Below are 24,350 nucleotides of genomic sequence, written 5' to 3' on the forward strand. Positions count from 1 at the left end.
AAAAAAAAAGATAATTAATCAAGATCAGAAGATATTTCTGTTTGGGATGGTTTGATCTCATTAATTATTCTTTATATAACAGAGGTGTATTATCAACAATACTCATCGCCTGGTGGAGCTATGTGTGGCCAAGTTGTCCCAAGACTGGTTTCCACTTCTAGAACTTCTCTCCATGGCCTTAAATCCTCATTGCAAATTCCATATCTACAATGGTACACGTCCATGTGAATCCGTTTCCTCAAATGTTCAGTTGCCTGAAGATGAACTCTTTGCTCGTTCTCCAGACCCTCGATCACCAAAAGTGTGTTGGTTTGTTATTTTCAAAGTTAAATATTACAGTTGTTTTGCTCTGCTATAGAACTTTAAATGATCTGAACCTACTGTTAACATGGAGGAGGGTAATTTCACATTGCTCTTAAGGGGATTTTGCATTATTTTGTAATTTTTTTTTTTAATTTAAAAATATTTTTGACTTTCTCCATGTAGTTAGTCCCCATTGTCTTCTGCCCAGCCTCTTGGGAAATAGTCATAATTTGGGTTGGTATGAAACAGAGCATATTTTTCCTTTCAAATAAGAGTAGAGTAGGAGATTACTTCTTTGACCAAGGCCTGGCTAATGTGTCATAAAACTATAGAAATTACAAATGAAAGCAAAATAGCAAAACTTACAAATATCAATGAAATATATATAGTATACATAAACGTAAAAGTTCTCCAATGTAAATTTTCTATGCCAGCATAAACAGAATGTACATTAAAAAATGCATCCCTAAGCTGTACTTCTTTTAATTAAATAATTAACCATATATAATTTTTAAACTTTAGAATTTAGGAAGACTTTTTAAATATTGATGACCTTATTTTTTAAAAAAAGGAAAATTTGAACATATATATATATATATTGTTTGGTTTATTCTGTTAAAAGTGGAAGTCATCAAAACTTATTGAACTTCGAGCTGAGAGTTTCTGGTATTTCCCAAGGTTCCTATTGTTGCCACTTCAGGCTTTTTTTGTTTGAGTAAATCAAATTAATATTTAAATAATGGCAATCTCTAAAATATACCTGTATTTTTTTTAAATTTTTTGCTCTGTAGGTCAATAGTAATCTGTAAGAGTCTCAAAGAGAACAAGTTGATTTAGGATGGCTTCTGGTTGAAGACATTTTTAAATATCTTTCTTTGAAGCCTAGCTTTTCTTGAGTATTATTAATTTTTGAGTATTCCTAATTGCATAAGTGTACAATGCAGCTGAAAATATATGAGATTAGCTTTAGCCTGATTCTTTACTTTGTGCACATATATATACTGTGTTATATATACATAACTGTTGAGTATATCAGCCTAATTGTCTCATTCCAGTTACTGGAGAAACAAAAATACATTACATAATAAGTATGTACTTTCTTAGAATTGCTGAATGCTAAAAGGGACCTGGTGAATTAAATGCTCAGATTTTTAATTTTTTTTTCAAATAGCTTAATGATTTATTGCAAAATGAGCATCCATGTAACCCACTCAGGTCAAGAAATAGTACATTGTCACTCCCTGGAGGCCCCCTTCCACACTCCCTCCCAATCATTGCCCTTCTGGCCTTGCTAACATTAAGTAATGTCCTAACTAATAAAATCATTTCCTTGCTTTTCTTTATAGCTGGACTCAAGCACATGTCCATAATCCCTGTAGTTTAGTTTTGTCTATTTAAAATACCTTATGAAAATTAAATTGACATAAATTCTTTTGTATCTGACTTTATCTCAACAGATTTCTTTGTAAGAATCAGAGTTTTAATTGTTTTGATTTAGCCTTTTAAGGCCAAATAAAAAGGAAAACATTATAATGAACTTACATAGAAATATATGGTAGTTGATTTATTTGAGAATTTAATTGATTTAGAGTCTCATAAAAATCATATCAAAACTACCATAGTGTCTCTTTAAAGCAGTTACCTTTTACTTAGCGTTTTCCCTTTGTCCTGAACACTGCTTTTTGTTTGTTTTTGAATAGCTGTAGAAATTATTTTTGCTTAAGACTTAAGTAGAGAAGGTGCCCCCTTTTTCCCCCTCTTGTTTTTCTTCCCTCAGTGACTTGCAAAATGTGGCCTTTTAGAAGAAGGCAAGGAATTAAACATTGTCTTAAGTACGTGACTTTTTAGATACATTTGATTCTTTTATCTGTATAAGCTTTTGATTCCTTTTTAATTTGCCTATCCCAGCTGCACTGTACTTGTGAGTTACTTGCTATCCCTTAGAGAAGAGGTTGAAAGATAATTCTTACTATTGTATTGTGGTACCTCTAAGATGAGAACTAGGTATATTCACATGAGTCAAAACAGAGCATCAACCAGCATGTTCTAGTTAGGAACAAAAAATAGAATACCAGGGATTAGTTTTTCTTTGGCTTTAAGATTATTGTAGTTTTAGGGTGTTTGTAGTTATTCACAACTACAACAAAAAATAAATTCAAACAATATCTTAGGTTACCAAATATCTTTTTTTTTTTTTAAAGAGTCTTTTTACCCCCTTAAATTTTTTAAAATAGACCTTCAGATAATAAGGTATTCTCCTGTGGTGGAATCTCTGAGATAGAAGCGTGGCTTCTAATTCCTGTTCACCAGCTATATCGTTAACAAACAACTGTGCCCTAGTGATCTATACTACTACTTATGCTTTTCTCACAGACAGGATTACTGTGAACAATATGCAATATTCTGTGTCTTTTTTCAAAGATGGTTTTACATAATAATTTTATTGAATTTCCTGTTTCTAGTGTGTTTCAATCAAGAAATTACTTCAGATAGCATTCCCCCCCGCCCAAAAGCAGGAAGTTAACTTTTTTATTAACTGTATTGTTGCAGGGTTGGCTCGTGGATCTTCTCAACAAATTCGGCACTTTAAATGGGTTTCAGATTTTGCATGATCGTTTTATTAATGGATCAGCATTAAATGTTCAAATAATTGCAGCCCTTATTAAGTAAGTTATGTTTTAAAATTAATCTTCAGTGCATTATAGAAATTGCTACTTAATTGCTTGATTAAAAATTGTTGCTTTTTTCAAATGTGGTTTCTTCTCTTTAGCTGGTAACTTGGATTTTTTATTTTTTAAAGGAAATTACTCTGGTTTTTTTTATTTTTTATTATTATTTTAAAAAAAATTTATTTGGCTGTGCCGGGTCTTTGTTGCGGCACGCGGGATCTTTGGTTGCAGCATGCGGGCTCTTAGTTCCAGCATGCAGGATCTAGTTCCCCAATCAGGGATTGAACCCGCACCCCCTGCATTGGGAGTGTGGAGTCTTAACCACTGGACCACCAGGGAAGTCCCCGGATTGTTTTAAAGTAATAGGTACAGCCTGAGTTCAGTCCTAGTTGAATTGTAAGAAATTGAATATTAAAAGAGATTTTTGTCTCTCTTGTTTCAGACCATTTGGACAATGCTATGAGTTTCTCACTCTTCATACGGTGAAAAAGTACTTCCTTCCAGTAATAGAAATGGTTCCACAGTTTTTAGAAAACTTAACTGATGAAGAACTGAAAAAAGAAGCAAAGAATGAAGCCAAAAATGATGCTCTTTCAATGATTATTAAATCTTTGAAAAATTTAGCTTCAAGGGTTCCAGGACAAGAAGAAACTGTTAAAAATTTAGAAATATTTAGGTTAAAAATGATACTTAGGTAAGATATTTACCTCTTGAAATAATTATTTATGTGAATGTTTAGAATCGTATTTAACACTGAATTTCTCTTACAGATTATTGCAGATTTCTTCTTTTAATGGAAAGATGAATGCACTTAATGAAGTTAATAAGGTGATATCTAGTGTATCATACTACACTCATCGGCATGGTAACCCTGAGGAGGAAGAATGGCTCACAGCTGAACGAATGGCAGTAAGTCCTTTGATTCTACTTTCATGAATAAGAATCTATCTAAGGCAAAAATCAGAATAGCTCTACTTAAAGTTAGTAATGTTAACATTTTAAAGTAAACTTTTGAAATTGGGAGGTGTTTGGATTGATCTACAACTCTGTTAATCCTGAGAACTTTTTGTGATAACATGGTTTATTATTTGGTATATTTGGTGATATGTAATTGTTTGATGATAATGGGTAGCTTAGCACATCTTTGATAAGCTTACTGCTGAATGTAGGTGTTCTGAAATAATTATTAGCTTGTCGGGTGGGGGGTTGAAATTGAGTAAATAAAGGTGATTTGGGAAATAGATTGGGTAGTATCTGGTAGCTATTGAATGAAGTGGCCTATTCATTTGATGAATTCCACTTAAAGATTTTAAAATAGGAAATAGAATTATTGGAATAAGATACACATGAGTTAATGTTTTGTCATCATTGTAAGGACTTCGCTTAAGCACTTACATCATTTTGATGTTGAAAGTTTAGGAAACTTTACCCTAGATAATTTGCATATATTATAGTTTAAAAATGAATAAGAATGCTACTTAAATATTGAATAACTTTAGTGCATACTGTCTGACAGTACTGAGGAGACATCTGTAAAAGAACTGTCCTTGACCTCAAGGAGGCCTCAGTTTAATAGGAAAACAGTGATTAGAATGTGATAAAAGGTATGTGGAGGATGCCTAGACACATTGGCCCTGTGTTAGGGGGTCAGGTGGTAGACATGTAGTTTTGTGTATCTGATTTGTCTGTTCACCTTGTGGAAAGTCGAGCACAGAGCTACTCAGTGTGGTCTGAGGTCTGGTTCTGGTCCTTGAGCTGTTGCCAAGGCTAGATGAATATGGCAGATGGCATTGAGTGTTTAGAAACTTCTGTAGCAATTTCATATTGCCACATTTTAATGGTATTCTACAAAAATATCTGTCTGTAATAGATTAGAAGTAAAAAAGGGCCTTTACCAGCTGAGAAGTGTACTTCTTAAGCACATTTTGGGGCTAAATACTTTTTATTCTCATTAAATTGAATAGTGTAAAATCATACAGTGTGGACTGTTACCTTTGTATTGTATCATGAGTTAGTTTTCTTTTGTTGATTTAAATATTAAATAAATACCTGTCAAGCAATATAGCATAGTGTTAGAGAAACAGACTTCGGTAGCTTTCAGCCTTGATTCAGATTCTGGTTCCAACACTTCTGAGCCTGTTTACTTTTCTGTAATAGGGTAATACAGCCCTCATTAGGATTGCTGAGAAGATTAAAAAGCTAATGGATAAGCAATAATAGTGTAATTGGTTAATAAATAAAAGTAAAAAGTACCTTTTCAGCCAAATCAAAACTGGTATAAAAAAATCTAAAGATCCTAAAATAAGTCCTATAATCCACCATACCTAAACCATGGTGATCGCTACATTTATTTATTTATTTAAAAATTATTTTATTTATTTATTTTTGGCTGCGTTGGGTCTTCGTTGCTGTGCACGGGCTTTCTCTAGTTGTGGCGAGCGGGGGCTACTCTTTGTTGCGATGCGTGGGCTTCTCATTGCGGTGGCTTCTCTTGTTGCAGAGCACCAGCTGTAGGTGCGCAGGCTTCAGTACTTGTGGCTCGCGGGCTCTAGAGTGCAGGCTCAGTAGTTGTGGCGCACGGGCTTATTAGTTGCTCCGCGGCATGTGGGATCTTCCCAGACCAGGGCGCAAACCCGTGTCCCCTGCATTGGCAAGCGGATTCTTAACCACTGTGCCACCAGGGAAGCCCGATTGCTACATTAAATAATAATTTTCTGAGTAAATGCTGGAGTAAAATCTTTTTAATGATTTCACTGTTTCTAATTCATGGAAACATTTCTGTATGTGCAAAATTAAGTTCCATGAAATTATTGTGATTTTTCATAATTTTGTATCAAAAGAACACATAACCATGTTCCATTGTGCATTATATTTTGAGTTGTTTTGTTTTGTTTGTTTTTTGTTTTGTTTTTGTTTTTTTGCGGTACGCGGGCCTCTCAGTGTTGTGGCCTCTCCCGTTGCGGAGCACAGGCTCCGGACGCGCAGGCTCAGCGGCCATGGCTCACGGGGCCTAGCCGCTCCGCGGCATGTGGGATCTTTCCAGACCAGGGCACGAACCCGTGTCCCCTGCATCAGCAGGTGGACTCTCAACCACTGTGCCACCAGGGAAGCCCATATTTTGAGTTTTTAAATTCCTACTAATGTTTAAAAGTGTGAACAGGGACTTCCTTGGTGGTTCATTGGGCAAGACTGCGCTCCCAATTCAGGGGGGCCCGGGTTTGATCCCTGGTTGGGGAACTAAATCCCACATGCATGCTGCAACTAAAAAAAAAAAAAAGAAGGAGAAAAAAAACCCTGGAAGCTAAAAGTGTGAACAGTACTTTATGTATATATTTTTAGAAGCTTTGAAACAAGTGTTTGAATTCTATTTAGGAGTGGATACAGCAGAACAATATTTTATCCATAGTCTTGCGAGATAGTCTTCATCAACCACAGTATGTAGAAAAGCTAGAGAAGATTCTTCGTTTTGTCATCAAAGAAAAGGCCCTGACCTTACAAGATCTTGATAATATCTGGGCAGCGCAGGTAAGGAATTTAAGATGGTGGCTCTTTGGTTTGTAAAAGAAATGTACTAAAAACTAAAGAAATGGTAATAGTTGTAGTTAAAAGGGATGAAGACTTATACTGTTTGACTTTTAGTATAGGTAAATGCTTATTGTTTACAGAAGTCCAGTCAAGAATCCTTTTGAGATGGCCAGTAATATTTCTAAAATAAAAAATATTCCAACATCTACTGTATGTATTTGGTAAAGGTTGGCAATTTGTAGGTTTTAAATAAGAGGCAAACGTAAAATAATAAGAAATGTCTATTGAAAGAGTATAAGACATCCATAATTGGTTTCTTCATATACTGAAAACAAAGAACTCCGATGTCAGGAAAGTTAAATCACTAGATTATTTATAAAATCCTGTAATAATCCGAAAGATTAATAGCTTTTAGAAGGATAAGTGATCTTTGGTCTCAGAGATAGAAACTATGTGATTCCTTTGATTATCTTAATGACAAGTTTCTATTCATGGATCACTTAGGAAGTATTGATGAGTTCTAGATTACAAAGCTTTGTTCATTGAGTCTGTGGAAACCAAGAAAGCATTCAGTTTTGCCTTTGAGTGCTTAAGGTTCCAGTTTTGAAACAGTACCACTGGTGGGCCTTATTCTCCTATTTGCAATGTTAGAACTGGCATGTTAAATTCAATAAACTGTAATAAAAGTTCACATGAATTCCCAAAGTCTACATTAACCATGTATGTCAAGAAATTGAGTTGTCAGGTTTTAGATGGCAGTTCTAAAACATGTAAAATATTAGGAATTTTCTTAGGTTACACAGTTAGTTGGAGATGGGAATACTTTATTAATAGTTTTCCACAGACAGTGTATGCTACTTATTGCTGTTCAAATTTTAGTATGCTCTGATTTTCTTTGGTTTTTCAATAGGCGGGGAAGCATGAAGCCATTGTGAAGAATGTACATGATCTACTGGCAAAGTTGGCATGGGATTTTTCTCCTGAGCAACTTGATCATCTTTTTGATTGCTTTAAGGTAATAGTTAACATAGTAGTACAGTTTCATTTTTAATACAGTTAATTCGTTAAATCTATGAATGGTTCTTACCCAGTAAGTACTTAAATGGAAATCATTAAACAGTTTCTAGTGTAAAGGAATTGACCATTGTTTTCTTTTTCAATGAGATCTTGATATTCATTTTTATAATAATAGTCCTCATAAATAAGGATTTTTTTTTTTAATTCAGTTGTCAATTTGGATTCCTTTCCCCTAGCAGTTTGTGTTTTTATTATAGGTTCAAGTGAACTGTAGGACTGCAGGGAAGGATTAATTGGTTGCAATGAAAAATAAAGAATCAACAGCAAGGACTACCAATACCTTAATAGTCTGGGGTGATATGCACAGGCGAATTGGAAATGTAATTCATGGACTTAATGGAAATGTAATTCAAAAGGTAGCCCAAGAGCTCCTACAGTCATATCTGCATTGGTGCCATGATGCACTTTTTAAAGCCATATTGTGTAGTGGTCTCTCTCCAGTTACTAGTGCTGGGTTTGTAAAAGCCAAGTGTTTGGTGAATTTGTGGATTAAGAACACAAGATGTTATGGCAGTGTTCACATAGGGGCATTCTGTTAACAACTGGCATTAGATCACGAAGGGATCTTGTTAAAAATAACAGTTATAACAGTTATACTGACTGCTGGTGGGAACATAAGTTCCTACAACCACTTAGGAAAATAGCTTGGTGTTTCTGGAAAAGTGTAAGATTTTCATGACTTAATCGGTTTGACTTCTGAATATATACTGTAGAGAAACTCATGCATATATACACCAGTATACACAATCAACATTTGTGGCAGAATTATTTATAATAGCTAAAAATTGCTATGTAAGATGGATACATTGTGGAATGTTCATATAATGAAACATACCAATGAGAATGAGCAGATTTGAGCAGCTCAACCACAAGGGTGAGTCTAATAAAGAGAAGGTTGAAGAAAGGAATGAAGGCACACAAGAATTTCATATACCTTGATTGCATTAACATAAACTTCAGAAATAGACCCAGCTAGCTTCTGGAGTGCTGCTTACCATATTACATTTGACCTGGGTAATAGTTACATAGGTGTTTACATTATGTAGTATAATGTGTATGTTTGTACCTTCTTGATGTGTATTTCACAATTGAAGAAAAAATAATACCAATTACTGGCTTCTACCTAAGACCAATTAACTCTGAGTTGCTAGGAATGGGTCCTGGGAGTCTGTATTTTAAGCAAGATTCTCAGATGAATCTTAAGTACATTAAAGTTGTAAATCACTGCCTTATGGAAAAATTAAGTTTGAAGTACAACAAAGGCAGCTAAGGAAATAACAGAATCAGTTACAGTGGGGTACTCTAAAGTTAATTGCCATTCATTTTTAATTTTGAGATGACTTACGAAATGATGGTACATGACCAGTGATGGCCATGGTGGGAGGAGAAAGAAGAGGTTGATTGTTATTACATTCTCTGGACCCTCCACTTTAGACCACTTCTAAGAGTGGTCTAAATACAATAATAGTCTAAATATAAAAATAATTCCATCATCTATGCTCCCCCCCTTTGGATTAATAGATGTTTATTGAGCGCTTACTATTTGGTAACAAGCACTGTTTTTTGAGGTGTTGGTAAAACTAACGTTCTTATGGAGTGTGTCTTGAAACTTTCTACTAAAGATGATTCAAAAGAAGCATGAAGTCCAGGTCACTTTGCAGTTCTTTATAGAGTGCAACCAAATGATTTCAAAGCTTATTGATTAGACTTATGTACTTGCCTGGTCTAGCTGGTCTAGTTTTTCAATGTTTGAGTTCTAATTAGGTCTTCGTTCTTCAAAGTGGTTATACCAGTTTACAGTCCCATTGAGATTTTCACATCCTTGCCAGCACTTGTTTTTGTCAGAATTTGGGAGTTTTGACAGTCTGCTTGGTATCAAATGTTACTTCATTGTCGTATTGGTTTTTATATCCTTGATCACTAATGAAGTTGAACATCTTTTCATATGTTTCTATTCTCCTTTTATGTGTGTGTGTGAAAAGCCTGTTCAAGTCTTTTGCCTAATTTTTCCCTTTTGAGTTGTTTGTACTTATTGGTTCTTAGGAATTCTTGACATTCTGAACACTAGCCATCTTTATCAGTTCAGGTGTTGCAAATTGTGGTTGTTTTTTGTTTTTTTTTTTTACTCACCTTATGGTGGCTTTGGATGAACAAATGTTTATTTTTTTAAGGAAGGAATTTTTATTTATTTATTTGACTGCGTTGGGTCTTTGTTGCTGTGCGCGGGCTTTCTCTAGTTGTGGCAAATGGGGGCTACTCTTCATTGTGGTGCGCGGGCTTCTCATTGTGGTGGCTTCTCTTGTGGAGCATGGGCTCTAGGCGTGCAGGCTTCAGTAGTTGTGGCACGTGGGCTCAGGAGTTGTGGCTCGCGGGCTCTAGAGCACAGGCTCAGGAGTTGTGGTGCACGGGCTTAGTTGCTCCATGGCATGTGGGATCTTCCCGGACGAGGGCTCGAACCCGTGTCCCCTGCATTAGCAGGTGGATTCTTAACCACTATGCCACCAGGGAAGCCCTAAACAAATGTTCTTAATGGATTCTCCTTTTCATATTTAATGACTCTAGTATATGTCTGTTAGAGATAAGTACATGAAGAAAAACTTCACAATATCGTTATCATACCTAAAAACTAATAATTCCTTAATATTCTCAAATAGTGATGAAACTTCAGTTGCCTCAGATTATACCTTATTTTTGGAGTTTGTTTGAGCTAGGCTCCATAGTTTGTAATCAGTTGCATATGTCTTTTAAGTCTCTTTGAATCTACAGTTCCCCCCTTTGTCTTTACTTTTTCCTTGTAAATTATTTGTTGAGGAAACTGGATTGATTATTGCTTTGTTGTATATCAAAAGTATGATACAGAGCCTTTTTTGTTGTTGTTTTGCTAGAATATGTCATAGGTGGTGATGTGCTCTTCTTTAGGAGGCACATAATGTTTGCTGGTCTCTCTCTTTAAAATGTTCTTAATTGTAATACAGTCTAATATTTCAGTCTTGTTTTATATTCCTAGCAGCTTTCTCTTATTCCTTTCATAATTTTAAGGGGTCTAGGAGGAATTAGAAGTATGCACTCCAGTTGACTTATGACATACCCTGTATTTATCACATTGTAAATGTCTGAGTAATAATTTCATTGAAAGGATCCTCTGTAATTTACTTAATCATCCTTCTGCTATTTGCCATTGGGTTGATTTCAGTTTATTTTCCAATAAACACTGATTATCAACGTTATACATACACCTTTTCTCATGTTGTTTAGCAACATCCCTGACCTCTACCCACCAGATGCCACCAGCCTGCACACATACCCCATTGTATAAACTGGGCATTTAAAAAGTACCATTTTAGAGAGGGTTTGTTTTTTTGTTTTTTGTTTTTCCATTTTAGAGTTTTTAAATGAGTATTCTGTCTTCTAAATTGAAATAGCATTGTATCATTTCTGTTCTGTGTAAGTCTTGGATAATAACAGACTTTGTTATAGACTTCTGTTTTTAAATGCGTGTAATGCACATTGCTCTATAAAAGGCTTTTTTCATTTATTATGAAAATGTTTGTATATCAAGTTGTCTTTAACATCTTTTAATATAATTTTAAAGGTGCAAATGACAGACTGAATCTAAGGCAGTAGTTTTCAACAGGAGGCTGTTCTGCTTCCCAGAGATGCTTGGCAATATCTGGAGATATTTTTCGTTGTCACAGCTAGGAGGAGGAGTTGCTACTGGCTTCTAGTGGGGTAGAGGCCAGGGGTGTTTTTAAACTTCCTACAGTGCACGTGACAGCCCCCCACAAAACTGGAAAAAGAGTTTTCCAGTCCAGAATGTTTGTAGTACTCATGGTTGAGAAACTCTGATCTACGGTATTTAACTGTAAATGGAGATTCTTTTGTTTTTCCTGGAATTTAAATCTGTCCTGTCTTATCGCTCAGATACCACTTGAATAATGCTGTGCTTAGCTGTGTTGTTTTTCTGATGAATATAGTTTATCCAGTGACAATTTTAAGCAGTGACCAATAAATATGTGTTGTTTCCATATCATTTAAAAAATTTTTTCTAGGCCAGTTGGACAAATGCAAGTAAAAAGCAGCGAGAAAAGCTACTTGAGCTGATACGTCGTCTTGCAGAAGATGATAAAGATGGTGTGATGGCACACAAAGTGTTGAACCTCCTGTGGAATCTGGCCCATAGTGATGATGTGCCTGTAGACATCATGGACCTGGCTCTCAGTGCCCACATAAAAATACTAGATTATAGTTGCTCCCAGGTGAGGTTGTGCTGCCTTGCTCACTTTTTGTGACCCTTCTCGTTCACCATGAGGATGGCTTAGATATAGAATAGTTCCAGATTTTTCTGACATTGTTATTTTTGAAATGATCTTCAAGAATTGACATACTTTGTTCATGTAGGTCTCTCTTCCTCTTAGGTCTCTATGTCGAAGTTTTGTGCATCATCTAAAAGCAGTTTAGTCTTCTTAGTAGAAAGACGGTATAAACAAAACAAGTAATATAGTGGTGGTAGTGTCAGATGTATGGTGCTGAAATACCAGTTTCAAATATCAGTAGATCATATAAGATATTAAAGTTGATTATGGACTTTAGCTGTAAGAGAAGTTAGGTTTTCTTTGCTTCTTACGGAAGTTAAGAAGAATTAGTAGAATTTCCTAAACACTAAAACATTTAGTGCCTGCCCTATGAGCAGATCAACAGCTTCCCTACATTCTAACTTCTAGCATGTGTATCTTTTTAATTCATGGTAAAATGAATATTGCTGAGTAACTAATTTCCTACTTGTTAAAACTATTTCCTATACTAATGAACTGAAATTTAGATAAGAACTAATAGCTCACGTAGGTGTTTTCTTTTTTTTTTTACTGCACTTGTACTAGTAGTTCATTAAGTATTTAGTATACCAAATAGTAATAAGAACCTTGAGTTTAAATTATTTCATTAAAGAGAGACACAAACACAAAATAAAAATAATCTGTACTTAAAATTGTTAGGTACACAAACCTACATTTCTGATTATTATTGACTCAGGGAAGGAGTAAAGTATGAGAAGTAAAATATATCTGAAGTTATTTTGATTTTATAACATTAATTTTTAATTGCTTATTCCTGTTTCTGTCTCTTTCTCTCCTTGTGTGTGAATTTATTTTTGGTGAATTTTTTTCACTCAGTTGCCGTACTATTTTCTTGGTAAAACATAAATTTTCAATGTTCCTTACTATGCTAAAAACAAACCCATACAGAGTAACAACTGGAGTTACACGTTATTGCTGGATTTTATAATGTGGTAGACTCTCCTAATACATTGGATAAAGCTAAATGTCTACCTCCTGGCAACTTAAAATCAAACTTTTCAGTGTGCTTAATACCTTTCTGTAGATATATCTGAATCCGTGTCATGTTGAGTTTTTATAATAGTGTTTTACTTGTGGGAGTTTTGTTAGTATATGTGGAATAAAAATGTACTTAAAAGCAGCTTTTTATTATTCTTTACTGCAGTTACAGCATAATGTGTATGATGCTAATCTTAAAAGCTCTATTTTGTAATTCTCAAACTAATTTGAAGGTGGAATTCTCCTGAGTATTGACCTATATAAAACATTGAAATTGTTTTTTAAGGACCGTGACACACAGAAGATCCAGTGGATAGATCGCTTTATAGAAGAACTTCGTACAAATGACAAATGGGTAATTCCTGCACTGAAACAAATAAGAGAAATTTGTAGTTTGTTTGGCGAAGCACCTCAAAATTTGAGGTAAGGCTTTTAGCAGAATATTTCAATATTTTTATTTATGTATTTTCTTGAAAAGAAACGGCATTGTCAGTTGGTGAAAGCGAGTTTTAAAAAAGAAAATTACAGTGGGGTGACAGGACGCTTACACATGGATTAAATTTGAACAAAAGAAGATTCCTTTATCATATCCACCTCTCTTATTGAAGAGGAAGTAAGACACAATTTAGTGATAAGTATCAGAATAAAGATGATAATATTGCTTTCATGTTATCTTTTCCAACTCTTATAACCAGAAAGTACAAGAACAGATTATTCCAGTAACTAAAGTTTGGCATGTAAGATATTTAAAGTCGGCTATTTAACAAACTTTAGCTAAAATAAATCAGAAAGTATTTTTAAACTATACCTATCATCTTTCATCATTTGAACATACCTGAAATCTAGTGTTTGAAATTAACTTTAAAAACTATTTAAAAAGCCAATAGGTTTATTTTACTGTGAAAACTTCTGTAGTATGACATTTCAAAGTTAATAAAACGTTAAAACATTGCAAAGTAAACCAATTACGGAAATATAATGTCTGTAAGAAATATATAATACGGATTAGGGTAGATCCAGGCAAAAAGGGAAACAAAGCAGGAAGGATAAAATGCAGTGAGGAATGAGATTAATAGATACAACACATGCCACTGAAATTATCTGGCATACTTGATGGAAATAAGAGATAATTCTGTACTTTGAATGCCTAATAAATAAAATTTTAACAAAAGCACTTTCTTTGATTAAATTCTCCACTACATTTACAACATAATCTTTGTGGTGCTAATGTTACAAGAAATGTTTCTATTTTATAATTCTGGAAATAATCATGTAATTGTAAGTGCTTTGCTACTACTGTAGTATGGGAGAAGAAATCAGTCATTGATTTTCCCATAGTGTGAAATTGGAGAATATTAATGCATAGTTTTTGTATGAAGGAAGAATAGTGGAATTAATGTCTTATTTTTGAGGCATTGATTATTTTCTTTTAAATAGCTTAATATTGTCATTAAAGAAAATAAACGGCCTAAAGTTAATTCTCTTATAAAGGAAACCATTTTAAGTGTTTAAATTAGTATCTTGGAATTTAGATTGTATAAGCTCTTTCGATTACAACAGAGTTTAATTGCCTAATTATATTGTTAAGTTCTTCTCGTTTCAGTCAAACTCAGCGAAGTCCCCATGTATTCTATCGCCATGACTTAATCAATCAACTTCAGCACAATCATGCCCTAGTTACTTTGGTAGCAGAAAACCTTGCAACTTATATGGAAAGCATGAGACTATACGCTAGAGGTATGTATTGTAAGCTAACATGAACTATGAAAAATAACAGCAGTTTCCCTTACCAGCGTTTTTTTTTCATCAGTTACCTTAGAAGTGACAACAAATGTATTTTTAAAGATGCGAGGTAGTTGATTTTATAAACTGTGTTCCTTTATGAACTTGTGATCCACTTTTACTCCCAAATCTTACACACTCTAAACTCCAGGCCAGCATTTCAAGGCTCTTTACTAAGTGCTTGCCTTACCCACTCTCCTTGTTTAAGTTGATTTATTTTTCTTCCCTGCCTGGGAGCTCTGCCTGCCTATACTACAATTGGTTGTTACCTTCCTAGGTATGTACCTGACTCATTTTCATCCTTTGTTTCCTTACTACCACCACCGTTATCTTTTCAAGAAAACTTTTGTCTAAGTCTGTTCTTGCAAATACTATAGTTCTTTTGTAATCCTAAGTCCATGTTTCATAAGTTCTTCAGACTTTACGAATTAAAAGTTTATAAGAAAGAGATCCGAGGCTACTAGAATCCACATGTTTACATTGGTTTCAAAGTGTGGATTTGTTTTAACATGTTAAGGTAAAGATTTCTGTGGTGTCAACAGTCCGTTTGTAAGCGCCTGCTGTATGTGGAGCTCTGTTTCAATGTGCTTTTGCCCTCTGACAGTTGTGTCTGAGTCTGTGTGCTAGGGTACAGATGGGTTCTTAGTACATATTCCTCTGTCTTATGCCAAGCTCATAGGCCCCAAAATAAACCCCAGAACTATCTTGTAGGTTTAAGTTTCTTCACATTGCCATAGAAAGAAAACTTTATATTACCACAGAGATAGAATTGAACATAATGGTTACTGAACATACCACTCCTTTAACATGTTATAGTAGAGTCTGCAGAAGCCAATATACGTATTAAAAATGAGGATATTTCTAATACTCATTATTTGAAGAGTTAGACTCTTGGCATTGTTGAATAAAATCCCAACCAAGGTGCTTATAAATCACAAGGTTTTTGCTTTGCTTAACACTTAAGGTACATACATACATTCCCATATATAAAACTCAGATAAACATAATTGAGAAACTAAGCAGCTCTCAAGATACCTGAACTGATTTTGTTGACTCTGTTCTTCCATTTACCACTCTGGGCCAGCTGAGTCCTCCTAGTTAATAGATTGCATAGCCGGTTTAAGCATCAGGCAACTGATAGGCACCAGGCAATAATCTTTTATCATTTCAGTCCTAAGTTCCATCTAAGTAGCATGATAGAATAATCAGGGCAACATAGGCATGCAACCATATGATTTATGTTATATACCAATTGCAAACAAAATCTGAGAGAGGCAAAAGAGGTTTGCATGTAGTACTCCCAAGCATTCAAACATCTCGGCTCAGTTTAATGTAACTCACATTCTGTTATGATGCCACCTCTTCTTGATGGTACAAAGCCCTCACAGATGCCAATGTAGGCCTTCCCCCCAAATGAAGCCTTAATATAAACCACATGTGTTGCATTGCTAATTTTTACTTAATTTATTTGCATGTGGTATTTCATTTAATTTCATTGTCAGAGGTTGAGAATCCTGCTCTCGAGGCTATCAGGAGATGATACATGTACAGTTCAGCCTCACTAGGGTTTTCTTTTCCTTTGTAGTCAAATTCTACATGAGTCGTTGCTTCCAGTTTCCCTTCTTATATTGTCTGTATCTTCACAAAGTAAGAGATGTGAATCTGCATAGTAAGATTGCCTAGATTTGAAACATGACCTAACATATTAGGTGTATGACCTTGAACAAGTTATTTATGCTAGAATAATGCCTGGTACATAGTAAGCCCTTGAATTCTTGTTGCTACTGTTATGTTCCCCTGACTTAATTGACACCATACCTTCTAACTATCTTTGATACCTTTTCTTCCTCTATTGTAGTAATATTCTGATTAATACTGATCAGTCTCCAGATACTTAAATATGGGGGAGAAAGTAATTTTTAAAGCTAGTAAAATTTTCCTTGTTAAAACAAACTTTTCACACCATTTGGAAATCGATCAACCACCGATTTCCAAATTTGCAATTCAAAAATAAATTACGTTTTAGCCTCTATATAATGAAAGTGTTGCATGGATCCCATTAGGTATGAGACATTATTCAGCAGGATAACATCAGGCTTCTAGTTTACTGATATTCTCAATTTCTGATAAGTATTTCACCAGTATTATTTGTCCTGCCAATGTTTCATCTGTACTAGTATCTTCAGCTTTGGCGGGGTGGGGTGGGGTGTGTGGCGACATTTCCTCAATAGTATGGTCAGCCGATTCTGCCTCCTGTTTTAACATTATTTAGATAAAGTAATGAACTTACTAAAATTATCTTCAATATTTACTCATGTGTTCTTATTGCCTTCAAGCATTGGTGCTTACCAAGTCATTTTTTAAAAGTTTTTTTATATGCATACAGCACAGTATAAAACCATCTCTCAGTTTTCACTTAAGGTTTACCTTATTGGTAGGATAGACTTTGTACTGGCTTGAACACTTATAAAAGTTTTATTTACCATTTTTCCTGGTTTCTGGATAGAGTTGGAGGACTTGTCTTTATTGTAGATCACATTTTTGCATTTTGTCTTCTGAGGACTGCCACTTTCAATTACCTCCTCATATACAAGGAAACCCCAATAAAATTAACAACTGATTTATCAGAACATTGGAGGCCAGAAGGCAGTAGGCCAACCTTTTCAAAGTGCCAGGGGCAGGGAAGGGACTTGACAACTAAGGACCTTACATTCAGCAAAACTGTCTTTCAGAAATGAAGGCAAAGTAAAGACATTCTCAAACGTTGCGATAATTTGTTGCTAGCCAACTTGCCTTTGAAGAAATATTAAAGGAAGTAATTAGGCTGAAGGCAACTGACAGCAGACAGTAATTCAAAGCCATGGGGGGTGGAGGGGGGAATAGAAGACCTGAACAGTATAAACCCATAAACTGTACCTAAAAGATATCTGTAGAATACTCCACCCGAAAACAGCAGAATGTACGTTCTTCTCATGTATACACAGAATATCCTCCAGGATAGACCATACTCTAGGCTATAAGCAAGCCTTATTAACTTTAAAAGCATTGCAATTATACAAGTAGGTTTTTTGTACGCAGTGGAATTAAATTATAAATTAAAAAGTAAATTTGGGAATTTCGTAGGTGTATGGAAAGTATACATTCTTTACTAACCAGTGGGTCAAAGATGAAATGCCAAGTGAAATGAGAATATGCTGAGATGAATGAAAAAGAACAAAATGTCACAACTTACGGAGTGTTCCGAAATCAGTGCTTAGAGGAAATTTATACTGCAGAATTCCTGTATTAAAGAAGAAAGACAGCAAATCAGTAACATTTCACCTTCAAAAGGTAGAATAGAGAAAACTAACCCGAAAACAAAAAGGAATTAATAAAGATTAGAGCAGAAATAAGTGAAATAGAGAAGAGAAAATCAATGAAACTGAAAGTTGGTTCTTTGAAAAGATCAGCAAAATTTACAAACCTTTAGTTAGGCTTAGTTGTGAAAGTCAAAAAGGAGAGGCCATCACCACTAACCTTAAATTTAAAAAATAAGAGAATGCCAGATTACTGAAATTGACTCAAGAAGCAATTGAAAATTTGAATAGATGTATAACAAGTAAAAAGATTGAATTAGTAATCAAAAAACTTCCCACAAAGAAAAGCCTAGAACCAGGTTTAGTGAATTTCATTAGTGAATTACTGAATTTACTGAATATTTAAAGAAGAATTAACACCAGTCCTTCACATATTCTTTCAAAAAGAGGAATACTTCCAGGCTCATAGTTTGAAGCCATTATTATCCTGCTACCAAAATAATACAAAGACATCAAAAGAAAATTGCAGATCAGTATACCTTGTGATATAGTCAAAAGTTATCAAAAAAAACAAGCAAACAGAATCCAGCAACATATAAAAAGGATTATGCACCAGGGCCAAATGGAATGTATCCCTGTAACACAATGTTGATTTGACACCCCAAGTCAATTGTAATATACCATATTAATAGAATAAAGGGCCCAAACTATGAGATCATCTCAGTAGATGCAGAAAAAGCATTTGACAAAATCCAGCACCTTTGATTATAAAAACATTCAGCAAACCAGGAATAGAAGGAAATTTCCTCAACCTGATAAAGGGCATCTCAAAAAACCTACAGCTAACATCATACTTAATGGTGAAAGACTGGCTGCTTTCCTCTTAGGATTAGGAATGAGACAAGGATGTCCACTCTAGTCCCTTTTATTTAACATTCTACTGGAGATGTTAGCGAGATCAACTAGACATGAAAAAGAAAAAGCATCCAGATTGGAAAAGAAATTGTAAATTATGTCTAATAGATAACACCATCTCATATACAGAAAATTCTAAAGAATATGCTAAAATCTATTAAAACTAATAAATGAGTTCCCCTAGATTGCAGGAATTAAGATCAATATACAGGAACTTCCCTGGTGGTCCAGTGGTTAAGACTCCACGCTCCTGGACTTCCCTGGTGGCACAGTGCTTAAGAATCCGCCTGCCAATGCAGGGGACACGGGTTTGAGCCCTGGTCTGGGAAGATCCCACATGCCACAGAGCAGCTAAGCCCGTATGCCACAACTACTGAAGCCTGTGTGCCTAGAGTCCATGATCTGCAACAAAGAGAAGCCACCGCAATGAGAAGACTGTGCACCGCAACGAAGAGTAGCCCCCACTCGCCACAACTAGAGAAAATCCACACGCAGCAACAGAGACCCAATGCAGCCAAAAATAAATAAATTTAAAAAAATAATAATGACGAGCCAGTTCATGTTAGCCTTAGCCATAAGCTCACTGATCTCTTTATTTATTTAGAGCTGAATGTTTATGGGCAGAACCACCAACCATCTTGTTTATGTTTTATAAGCCCGGAAACTGCTCTGTGGCGAAGTGTAGGGCTCCTCTATTCCTATTTAGCATAGAGGGATCTTCTTACTTCTTGACTTTTCTTGATTATTGTTTGGCTTTCATTGAATGTTTTCAAATCTCTTCCCTAGGTTCAGGGTCCCAGCTCTTGATAAAGTGCTGCCACCTAAATAAAAGGGAGAGGATGCTAAAACTAGTGGGTAAAAGTTTGATAGACAAGCTATTTACATAGTCTCAAAGTATGTCCCCACAAATTAATTAAAAAGGAAAATAGTAACTTTACAGTGGAGAAACCTGATGGAAACCGCATCGACCAGGTGATCAAAGTTGACATGAATACTGCCGCAGAATGACATACGCTGTTCCTCCTGATAATGATTCTTTGAGGAGGATATAGGGTTACTTCTGTGGTACTCTTTGTTGCCAAAATGCCTAGCCTGAATCTAACCATGTGGAAGCATCAGAGAAGCCCACATTAAGCAACATGCAACAAAATTGGCTCATAGTTTTATAAAAGGTCAAGAAATAAAAAGAATGTTGAATTCTCCAGATTAAAGAAGAATTAGCGTGACAGCTGAAAGCAGTGTGTACTTAATCTTGGATTTGGGGTAAAGAAGGCATAAATGGACATCACTGGTAAAATTGGAGATATTTTTTGGTTATCTTAATTTGGGAGGGGGGCAGTTGGGCAAAGATGCTCCTGGAATTTAGTGGGTAGAGGCCTGGGATGCTGCTACATATCCTACACTGCTGCATAGGGCAGTTCAACACAGCAAAGAATTATCCAGCCCCAAATGTCAATAATGTGCTGTTGAGAAGCCTTGGGTTAGATAATACAATACTATTGTATCAGTGTTAATTTGATAATTGTGTGTGGTTATGTAAGAGAATGTCTTTGTTACTCAGAAATGTTCATTGCAGTATTTAGGAATAAAGGGACATGTCGCCAAGTTACTCTCAAATGGTTTAGAAAAATTACACACACACACATACATATATGTGATGATTAGTTAAGCAAATGGGGCAAAATGTAAGCAACTGGTGATGCGAGTAAAGGTCATAAGTGTTTCTTATATTATTTTTTAAACTTACTTTTGAAATTATTAAAATTTCCCCTAAAAAAGAACCTGACAAACAAAACTGTGTGTAAACTCCTTGTTAAGGAAAAAAGTCCATCATTTGTTCAGGTACTTTGACTGATGCTCTGAAAAAGAAAATTGCTACATAGTGGAATAGAATTCTACTCAATTTCTTGAGAAAACCTCTTGAGAAGTAGTGCTTCAAGTCCTGAGCCCTAATGAAATTGACTTTTTTGGGGAGTAGACAATATGTGTTTAGGACTTGGGTAGATAGCAGTATTATGTGGAAGTAGAAAGCAGGTAGTCATAATACATTGGGCTGCTTTTCTTCACCAAAGCATCAAAAGATGTTTCTAAACATTGTAAGTGGTCCATCTTTACAACATGTTAAGATTTTGTTCAGAGAAGAAACCTCACTGTATTTGAAGACATTTATTGGACTTCCCTGGTGGCGCAGTGGTTAAGAATCCGCCTGCCAATGCAGGGGGCACGGGTTCGAGCCCTGGTCCAGGAAGATCCTATATACCGCAGAGCAACTAAGCCCGTGCGCCACAACTACTGAGCCTGCGCTCTAGGGCCTGCATGCTGCAGCTACTGAGCTGAGTGCTACAACTACTGAAGCCTGCACGCCTAGAGCCCATGCCCCGCAACAAGAGAAGCCACCGCAAGGAAGAGTAGCCCCTGCTCACCGCAACTAGAGAAAGCCCGCGTGCAGCAACAAAGACTCAATGCAGCCAAAAATAAATTAATTTTAAAAAAAATTAAGACATTACCATTACTATGTCTAAAGCGTCACACACAATCAGAATTCTTTGGCACTAGCATACACATACCATAAGATCCAGGATATGGAAATACCAATAATTAATGCTAATTAAATTATACAATTTCTTTTTTAAAAATAACATAATTTCTTATTCCTGCATAACTTGCCTCAACTTTCTGGAAGAAATGTCACTGATTCCCAAGTAGTTGAAAGCACGTGTTCAGAACATTTGCTTCAGCTTTCTTCTGCTCTAAGCCACAAATTAACTTGACCATTTCCAGATCATATATGGCTTTTTCCAATAAAATAAAAACAAAAAAACACTGTCCAACGTGTTTTTAGGACCGGAGGTGCTTTTAAAGATTTTTTTTGCTCTGGTCTTTCATTGCAAACACTGTGAGACTTTTTTCTTCCATTGTAGGGTATACTCTAATGAAAGTAAAACCAAAGGGTTTACTAGCTTTATTTTATTAAAATTTTTTTAAGGAATTTCCAAATTAAGCTAGGCCTAGTGACCAATATATACCCATCGTCGTGCTGTGATAGAAGGGTAGGTTTTCTTAAATTTATCTGAGAATGTTCAAGGCTTTCATAACATGCTGGTGGTGATTATGGTATGATAACTTCATTATGTAGAGTAGCATCTTGCGTTAACTCTAACTTCCTAGATAGAGGTTGGTAATATGATTTTTTTATAACATAGGCCACTCAGGTCAGTCTTAGGCTGTAATCAGAAATTCATTATGTATGAAAATTGGGCGAAGGTGTTGTATGAAGAATTATTTTTGACAGCACATTTAACAGACTATTTTCTTTTGGTTATGTGAAAGGAAAGGTTATTTTGGTTGGGAAAAAGGAGATGGATAGAAACTACCAGTAATTAATAAATTTCATGTTGCCTTTTAGTGATAAAGGATTAACGACTTTTTAACTGACTTCCTTTGATTAAAGTCAGCAATGATATGGATAACCATGTGTATAATGCAAGATTTTTCTTAATTTGCAGACCATGAAGACTATGACCCACAAACTGTGAGGCTGGGAAGTAGATATAGTCATGTTCAAGAAGTCCAAGAACGGCTTAACTTCCTTAGGTTTGTTTTAAACAATTGGTGTTGCTCTTTTTAAGACAAATAAAGAATACCAAGTTGATATGCTGTATGACTAGGTCTTTGTTAGGTGGCTCTTGCCATATTTTATTTCCCCATGTGGAAATCATTACATGAAAGTCACAGGACATTTCCCTATGTGTTCATTATTAAATATTTTTAAATTATTGGCTGAGTTTTAACTTTTCTTCTTTGACTGCAAAGAAGTATTTTGAAGAGAACACATTTAAACCTTTTGTATATAGACTTCTGGTCTTCATATTTGTTTATATTTATTTTTAAAGAAGAGATTTCCATATTTTGACAAAACCAGGTAGAGAACCATATTGTCTATGATATCATAGACAGTAAGGAAATGGGGAGAAAAGGCTGTTGGACCAGCACCCTAAAAGAGTGATTGAGTTCTTTGGTGCCTCATTTATCCTAACAGTGGCTGACAAAGGCAGTCTGGAGTCATACGTTAACAACATTATTCTGATGGGGATGAAGAAAAGAGGTTTATTCCCTTAAGCCAAAGTTAAATGTAGTCCAAGGCTTGATTTACTCATTGATGTTTAGCTTTTAATGATTATACACTTGTAGATTTGAAATTGTTAAAATTTTTTATGATGAGAGGTTTCTTGTGAATTCAGAAACCACATCATATAGCAGAAGAGCTTATTCAGATCATAAGCATGCTGAAGGAAATGCCCAGATTATCAGTGCCTCAGAAAATCTATTGCATTTATTATTTTGATACACTGGGGAATTTTCTCCTGGGCTACATTAATTATAGGCTTACATTTATTGAATTATGTGCTTACTTGGAAGCATTGACATAAGTAGGTACATTAAGATTTTAACTTGAGGGAAAACTCTAGACACCAGATTTTAAGAAATTTGGCATTTGTTTAAAGTGAAGTGGTTTTGTGTGTGTTTTGTTTTTCAACCATCTAGATGGAAGGACCTTCCTCCCCAGATTGAGAATCATTGCCATAGTGAGCCATTGTTATTGATTGGTGTGTGTTGTATCTTAGATTGCCTAGAACAAAAGGGTGGTTATCAGCTCTTTTGCTAAATTAAAGTTTGGGATCAGAGAACTTGTTTTTAGTCCTTGCTCTATTAGTACCTATCTATATGACCTACAGCAATTCTCTCAAGGGATGGGAACCGAACTTGACTATGTATTTGGCTTGTGTTAAATGCTTTACATAGCAGTGCAGGGAGGCAGGTATTATCCCAGTTTGATTAATAAGAAAACTGAGATTCGCATGGCTTAAATTAGCTTGTTTGAAATCACACAACCAGCATATCATAGTGCTGCACTACTCAAGTAGGTGTATCTGACTTAAGTCTATGCTCTTTCTATTAGACCAGTGATTTTTCAAACCTACCTTGGAGCCTTAGGGCTTCTGAGGAGCTTCCTCCAAGATTTCTGGACAGGCAGTAGAGGTTTTATCCCCATTTCTCACTTCTTTCCTCCTCTTCCCAACAATTGAAATATCTCTGCTTTTATTTTTATACATTGGCCTTGCAAATGGAATTTTTGCTTGAAGAAAGTTTTCTGCTGCTGTTTTTAAAAACCAAAACAAAACAAAATACAACTCAAAACTGAAAACAACTGTATTTTATCATATTGGACCTCAGTTTCCTATCTGTAAATTAGAGGTGACAGGGTTAGGTGGGACAGGTGCTAGAAGCCCTCTTTAAGCTCAGCAATACTATGAAAATATCAAAGACACTAGAATTGATAACTCAAAATGCTTTGAAATGAAGAGGGAACCTTAAATACATTCACCTTGCTATGTAATTGGGAATGGAGCCACCATTACATTAGCTAAAGATTGTGTTAAGTTCTTCAGAAT

General features: G+C 35.3%; 1 protein-coding gene across 9 annotated transcripts in view; it reads left to right on the top strand.

Moving 5' to 3' along the window:
- USP9X (ubiquitin specific peptidase 9 X-linked) overlaps positions 1-24,350 on the top strand; it is a 126,941-nt gene that overhangs the window by 41,408 nt on the left and 61,183 nt on the right. For 7 of the 9 annotated variants that reach the window (XR_003429654.1, XM_027091420.1, XM_027091419.1 and 4 more), the window contains exons 6-15: positions 83-301; positions 2,854-2,969; positions 3,415-3,666; positions 3,743-3,881; positions 6,345-6,497; positions 7,408-7,512; positions 11,624-11,830; positions 13,191-13,327; positions 14,493-14,641; positions 22,404-22,491. Coding sequence is in view for 8 of the 9 variants with exons in the window: in XM_027091420.1 (XP_026947221.1) it covers positions 83-301; positions 2,854-2,969; positions 3,415-3,666; positions 3,743-3,881; positions 6,345-6,497; positions 7,408-7,512; positions 11,624-11,830; positions 13,191-13,327; positions 14,493-14,641; positions 22,404-22,491 (1,565 nt within the window). In the remaining variant the exon portion in view is untranslated. The remainder of the gene's footprint in view (positions 1-82; positions 302-2,853; positions 2,970-3,414; positions 3,667-3,742; positions 3,882-6,344; positions 6,498-7,407; positions 7,513-11,623; positions 11,831-13,190; positions 13,328-14,492; positions 14,642-22,403; positions 22,492-24,350) is intronic. The other 2 variants (XM_027091413.1, XM_027091416.1) reach the window with 1 other exon arrangement.

This window comes from Aethalodelphis obliquidens, unplaced genomic scaffold (genome assembly GCF_003676395.1).
Source record: "Aethalodelphis obliquidens isolate GAN/ISIS:26980383/991018 unplaced genomic scaffold, ASM367639v1 scaffold71, whole genome shotgun sequence".
In the NCBI taxonomy this organism is placed as follows: domain Eukaryota; kingdom Metazoa; phylum Chordata; class Mammalia; order Artiodactyla; family Delphinidae; genus Aethalodelphis; species Aethalodelphis obliquidens.